Source organism: Leptinotarsa decemlineata, unplaced genomic scaffold (genome assembly GCF_025532065.1).
Source record: "Leptinotarsa decemlineata unplaced genomic scaffold, Ldec_3_MD MMD2_P_RNA_scaffold_5, whole genome shotgun sequence".
NCBI lineage: Eukaryota > Metazoa > Arthropoda > Insecta > Coleoptera > Chrysomelidae > Leptinotarsa > Leptinotarsa decemlineata.
The window spans coordinates 5,175,589-5,182,865 of record NW_027412532.1 but is presented as its reverse complement, the minus strand read 5'-3'; the positions used below and the strand labels follow the sequence as shown (position 1 = coordinate 5,182,865).

General features: G+C 39.7%; 1 protein-coding gene across 9 annotated transcripts in view; it reads right to left on the bottom strand.

Annotated features, from left to right (window-relative positions):
- LOC111509630 (pseudouridylate synthase RPUSD2) overlaps window positions 1-7,277 on the bottom strand; it is a 321,032-nt gene that overhangs the window by 9,414 nt on the left and 304,341 nt on the right. For all 9 annotated transcript variants that reach the window (XM_074169320.1, XM_074169317.1, XM_074169319.1 and 6 more), the window contains one exon: window positions 5,503-5,798. In XM_074169320.1, coding sequence (XP_074025421.1) covers window positions 5,503-5,798 — 296 coding nt within the window. The remainder of the gene's footprint in view (window positions 1-5,502; window positions 5,799-7,277) is intronic.

Genomic DNA, 7,277 nt, shown 5'->3' with positions numbered 1-7,277 from the left:
GCCACACTACACATTGCATGTCCGACAGTGTCCTGACAAATGGATTTGCAGAAGAGGCGCTCTGAAATGGCCGGCGAGATCTCCGGATTTAACGCCATTGGATTTCTATCTCTGGGGTTATTTGAAGACGATGGTATACAAAACTTCCCCGCAGGACATTCAGGATCTAAGACACAAGATTACTGACACATGCAGACAAATTAATAAAGAAACATTTACAAAAGTCCGACAGGAATTCGAGACTAGATTGTACTTTTGCTAAGCTACCAATGGTGAACATTCTGAACACCTTATAAAGTAAGGTACATTTATTCAATTGCAATAGTTATTATTTTATTTTTCATTATAATTAATTTTCTTTTTGCCCTATTTTACGAGAACAGATCAACCAATTTCAGTTTTCTAATCAGGATTTAGTGAGGATTTTTTAGATCTTTAAAATGATGTGTTACAAGATAGGAGTTGCAATTTAAAATTATTAAGGGTGGTAGCTAGGGGTAAGGGGGTTAAACCTAAAATACCACTGGCACTGGTTTTAAACTAACCCCTCGATATCTAAATTGACGTGTGTTTTACCTACGGCAAATTCTCCTCGCTAAACAAATTACTAGGGGTGGGAAGTTTTGAAATGAAGGCACTGTATATATAATGTTGTTGGGAGATTGAACCAAATTGAACCAAAGCGCTGCCGAAACAGCCCGAAAAATTGACCAGGCATTTGGCAATGATGGTGTTAATAAACGCACTGTTCGACGTTGGTTTGCTGAATTTCGTTCCGGAGATTTTATTTTATTTTTATTTTATTTTTCATACAGACTTAACAGCCTAATCCCATGGAAATTCTTATTACAAATGAATTGTGTGAGCTTACTTCTATACACGTACACTGAAATATTTATTTTCAAACTTATTCTCTACGATCACAGTTATATTTCTAATAAATAATCAATAACATCATATCTGAAACCTGAGAAGGAAATACTGAAATCTAAATTTTTTAAAACATTAATTTCATTTGCTTTACGAAGCATGGTTGAAAGAGGACTCAGAACAGTTATTTACTTACTTGCCTTGGGTAGTTTAAAAAGGATTAGACTTCTTGTAGGATACTGGGGAATATTAAAATCTACGAGTTCGAGTATGTTTATATCTGTAATGTTGTTGTTTATCACCTTGTATAAAAACATTATTTGTGTTAGATCCCGTCTAATATATAGAGATGATATTTTGAAATTCTGCCTCAAATCCATTGATCTGACTTTTGTGTAATCCTGCCAACAGTGTTTTTCTTTATAGTATTAATATCTCAGTAACCTATTTTGTATTTTTTGGATTCTGTTTAAATGCATCTGAGGTTGGGATTTCCAAATTCTAATATTGGTCTTACAAATGTGATATAGAGATATTTTATCGGAAAACGAATAACAAATAAACAAATAACTAGATCTTATATTGAATTTCAACATTTTGTTAGCCTTTTTACAAATTTCATCAAAATGTTTCGAGAAAGACAAAGTGTTACCTAATCATAAATAATCCCAAGATCTTTCACTTCGTTTTTCCTGTTTTCTAACTAATTTTGTAATAATTTTGTAACTAAATTCAATGGGGGTTTTTCCGCAAAAAAAAGTAACGATATTACATTCATCGAAATTGAAGTATAATTTATTTTCAATGGTCCAATTATGTATTCCATCAATGTCTTTTTGAAGTGCAACACAATCTCTGACGGTTTAAATTTTTTAAAACATTTGAAATCATCTGCAAAAAGGAGCCCTTTAGAAATATGTAAACATGATGTTGGATCATTGATGAATAAAACAAACAGCAAATGCCCCAAGTTTGATCCCTGTGGGACACCCAAGTTGATTTCATAGGGATCAAAGTAAATACCATTATATCTGACGACAATGTTACGATTTTGGAGATAGTTGTTGATTAAACCATGGTTGATACCAAATTTTAGCTTTGAAGATAAGCGCCGAAGTGGTCGACCTCCAGTTATCCAGGATGAGGATTTTTAGTACCCTGGAGGAGACTGATCTATTACAAATGGTGCGTGGGATAACGGAAGAACCGAGCGTCAGCTCCAATGCGGTTTCTGATGGATTGACACGTATTGTAAAGGAAAAAAGTTTGAATAGTGAGTGCCCCACGATGTGGACGATAGACAAAATTGTCACGTTTCGACGTCTGGTCTTTTTTTGCTTTCGTGCAACTAAAACCATCCTTTTTTCGATGGGATCGTCATGTGTGATAAAAAGTGGATCCTCTACGACAAACAGAGATATCCTGAACAGTGGTTGGACACCGATGAGCCACCTAGGCACTTCCCAAAGGCGAAAATTACCAAAAAAGACCATGGTTAGTCTATAGTGGTCAGCGGCTGGTGTTATTCACTATAACTTTCTGCAACCGGGCCAAACCGTCAGAGCAGAGTCCTATTGTAAGGAAATCGACGCAATTGCGTCAGTAGCAACCGGTACTGGTCTACAGAAGAGGCCCGATCCTGCCCATCCGCATGTTTCACAAAACACCGTTCAAAAGAAACTGTCGCCTCGGTCAAACCAACAATTCGGCCGAACATGCTCTCAAAAAAGAAGATATCCACTTTATTTCATTCGAAGACCCAGTAATACTCGACAGTACCCAAAATTACTACCCAAGAACGATATAAATTGAGCGCCCAGTACAGAAATAGCAGTTAGTGCGTTGGATACAACAGGAACAAGAACCAGAACACCAGCTCGGGTATTACGACCGTTACCACATCGCTTTTGAAAATGTATACCGCAGCAGTAGACGAAACGTCAGACATGAAAACCTGCAGTAGAACCGGTAGAACTTTCGCCAGTACCAGGCAAAATCGGCGCTCGTCAACGTCATCGAATTCCTAGCACACAACATCTGTGCTGACGAAATGAATCCGCGTTTCTTAGGTTGTCGAAACGACATTGATTCAAAGGATTTTCATTTCGAATGAATTGAACGAGTATTCTCCGAAATATTACCATTTGAAATGGACTCATTAGAAAAAAAAATTGGAACAACCAAAATAGAAAGTATACTACAAATGTCAAAGCCAACCTGGACTTCTTTATTTGAAGGGGCATATTATTAGGAATCGAAGTATGGCATTATGTCCCCCTGCCACTCTGTCCGTAGGACAGAGTGGCAGGGGGAATGGGACATGGGAGAGACTGGGCGGCTGTTCTACAGATTCTGCAGAACAGTCGGGCATGGATCACAGAATCTGTCGCGCAAGGCCACCCAGCTGCTTACGGGACATGGTAACTTTCCGGGATACCTTGCCAAGTTTAACCTGGGCTTGGAACTACCAGAGTGGCATAGGAAATGGGACACGGGAGAGACTGGGCGGCTGTTCTACAGATTCTGCAGAACAGTCGGACATGGATCACTGAATCTGTCGCGCAAGGCAACCCAGCTGCTTACGGGACATGGTAACTTTCCGGGATACCTTGCCAAGTTTAACCTGGGCCCGAAACTACCAGAGTGGCATTGGGGATTGGGACACGGGAGAGACTGGGCGGCTGTTCTACAGATTCTGCAGAACAGTCAGGCATGGATCACTGAATCTGTCGCGCAAGGCCACCCAGCTGCTAACGGGACATGGTAACTTTCCGGGATACCTTGCCAAGTTTAACCTTGGCCCGGAACTACCAGAGTGGCAGAGGAACTGGGACACGGGAGAGACTGGGCGGCTGTTCTACAGATTCTGCAGAACAGTCGAACATGGATCACTGAATCTGTCGCGCAAGGCAACCCAGCTGCTTACGGGACATGATAACTTTCCGGGATACCTTGCCAAGTTTAACCTGGGCCCGGAACTACCAGAGTGGCATAGGGAATGGGACACGGGAGAGACTGAGTGGCTGTTCAGCAGATTCTGCAGAACAGTCAGGCAAGAATCTGTTGCGCAAGGCCACCCAGCTGCTAACGGGACATGGTAACTTTCCGGGATACCTTGCCAAGTTTAACCTGGGCCCGGAACTACCAGAGTGGCAGAGGGACTGGGACACGGGAGAGACTGGGCGGCTGTTCTACAGATTCTGCAGAACAGTCAGGCATGGATCACTGAATCTGTCGCGCAAGGCCACCCAGTTGCTAACGGCACATGGTAACTTTCCGGGATACCTTGCCAAGTTCAACCTGGGCCCGGAACTACCAGAGTGGCAGAGGGACTGGGACACGGGAGAGACTGGGCGGGTGTTCTACAGATTCTGCAGAACAGTCGGGCATGGATCACTGAATCTGTCGCGCAAGGCCACCCAGCTGCTTACGGGACATGGTAACTTTCCGGGATACCTTGCCAAGTTTAACCTGGGCCCGGAACTACTATGTTTCCGCGGCTACGGTGTGCCCGAAACGGCAGAACTCGTGATAGAAAGATGCATGGATGGAGATAGGACTGGATGGCGCGAATAGAAAGAATATAAGAAACGGGAAAATGAAGAGATAGCATTGAGAGGAGAGAACTGAAGGAATAGCGAATGGATAAGGTTTGTGAATGAATGGGCAGATAATGTGGTGAGGGATGAACGAGAAGCTTAAGGGGCATGCTGTTAGCTTGGTGCCAATGAACTGGAGGGCAGACGGCGGTCTCCCCAATCATGGTGATCATGGATATTCTTGTGCTATCTAGCTATGTATATAATTATTAGAACTCATGTTTATTTTGTTAGAGTAATCAATTGCAAATTGTAATCATAATTGTAAATGTTATTTTGGGAAACAAAAAAAGGGTCTTCTGCCCCCGCTAGTTCGCCCTCTCGTGTGGTCGACGTGACGCGTCGGCGGCACGTTGAGGGGGGTGAGTTCGAAAGAATAGGGGTTCCCTTGACAGTGGTGGCGATAGATAGAGGGAAGATGTTCTATTGAAAGGCCTCCGGCCAGGACAATAGCGAGCGATGGCAATATTCATGCCCATCCGTAGTGACAAAATTTGACTATTTATCTCCCCGTGAATGAAATGGAATTTCCATTATTTTTTTACAGAAACATGAAAGTAGACTGATTTATCGACAATTTTCCTAAATATTTATTTTCAAGCCTTGCCAACGAAAAAAAATTGAGGACATTTTTGTTTCTCTCAATGAAATGTGTCGAAAGCCACGGAAGTTTGATTTCAGATGAAACGAGAATATTTTCAGGGAATATTCTTAGTTCGGACTTGGATATAAATATCCGAGATTGAAGCACCTCCGAAGAAGCTAGCTATCCGTGCTAGCGACGTCAGGAAGAAAAATACCAGACGAAAGATATTGATGTAACCGTATGAATGTATATATTTACTGCTTCAATTCCATAATGAAGGTTTGGAGTATAAACTGATTAGGAAAAAGTGATTTTCGTGAAAATCAATGTTCATATTGAGTAGTTGTTATGAAAGAACTTTTTTTGAAAGTTCGTCCCAACAGAAAGCCGAAAAGCTCTTTTTTCCAAAAAAACAAAATTTTCACTGAAAATTTCCCTTAGTCTTACTTGATATTTCCACGCATGTAAGTACATGACCAAATCTTGGGGTTTGGGGTCCCTGTATCTAACTTTACACTCATAGCAGTGCCTGTCTACTGTCATTTTGTCCAGATTGAAACTGAGATCTGGTGTCTCATGTCCCGTTTGCGTCGCTACCGTCACTTTCACCTCCACGGATCTGGATGTACTCAGAGAAGTTCTGGAAGATTGCAAGAATATCGAAGACGCGTTTTCCGTTTGTTCTTCGCATGGTGATGCTTCTCTTGATCCTGAAGTGGTTTCTTCGTCCGCTAGGATTGGATCTGAAACAAAAATAACGTTTTTACGATTCATGATACAAAAAAATTCGGCCATGAATTTCGATGCGATAGTAACGAGAATCATCTGAAAAATTATACTGGGTGAAAGTTTCATTTGCATAACTTTAAAATTATGTTAATTCATTATTGTTTACTCAACCATAGATGAGTCAAAAAAAATAATAGCCCCTTTCTATGTAAATGACGAGTCTAGCCTAAAGGTTGAATGAGGCATTAATGAGAATAATTACGTTAGTTTAGGTTATTTCGATGCTAATGATCATATGAAAAATAGTGGGTAAACAATATACAGTGCATTACATCAAAAACGAGCCAGCCTGAATAACTTTTGGTACAATGATTTTCAGGAAAAATAAAAAAAACACGGCAACAATGGTATACAAGGGGAAACATTTTGACATATTTACACTTGATGTTGTTACTTTCCCTATCGCACTCCCAGAGCATGTCACCAATTTTTTTTAATGGATCATTCTATATTGTTTCTCATTCTCAGATGCTCCATAATGAACAGATTTCAACAAAGTATAAAACATATGATCTGAAGCTCATGGTTCGTGATTTGAGTTGAAAATGAGCCACCCTGAATAACTTTGCAGGAAAAAAAACAGGTCAACAATGGGGAATGTTCCTCCTGACGAAAATCAAGTAGTTCTCATAAAAGAGCTCTAAAACAATGCATTTTAAACTTATCATTTCAACCTTTTTCTTGAAATAATTATTTAAATACTTAAAAAAGAGGAATGAAATAATGCATTCAACATTTAAAAGGATTCGTTTCTATTTCACCACTTGGCAACATCGGTTATAGCTGATAAAGGACAATGAATTTGTCACCTGTATGAGACAAACAAAGATGACATATTTCAGAGGCGTGCTGTTCTGTTTACTTATGTTCCGAGTTCCGAGACATTCTGTGACATATGACATTTTGTGCATCTAATCCATCTTCCTCTATATGAGTGAATAACAAAACAACTGTTGTTTATGTGGCTTGTGGAGGTGGTATTGAACTATAATTTATATTTTGCCTTAATTGTTGATCTATAAAGATAATTTTCCTTTTTAAAAGTAGAATATCTAGGTACATATGAATTATTTCAACTTGATATAGGCGCTGTTGCCAATATGTGAATCAGAAACAAATCCTTTAAAAAATTAAAACCCAACATTTGAAACATCAATTTGAATACTTTTCGAAGTGAATTTGAAAAACTCATGAATTAAACTCAACTTAATTTTGTTCAAACTTGCATTTGCTGTAATAACCCAAACTGAGGAACATTCCCCATTATACAGGAGGCCACATTTTGGAATATTCGTTCTAGAGATAAATATGGAAGCAATAAAAAAAGTTTTTTTATTAATTGAATGAGAAGAACAAAATGTCCAAAAACGTTTCCAGCAACTTCCATACAATGGTACAAACGAACTTCCCGCCCTCACATGGTTGAGAATCTT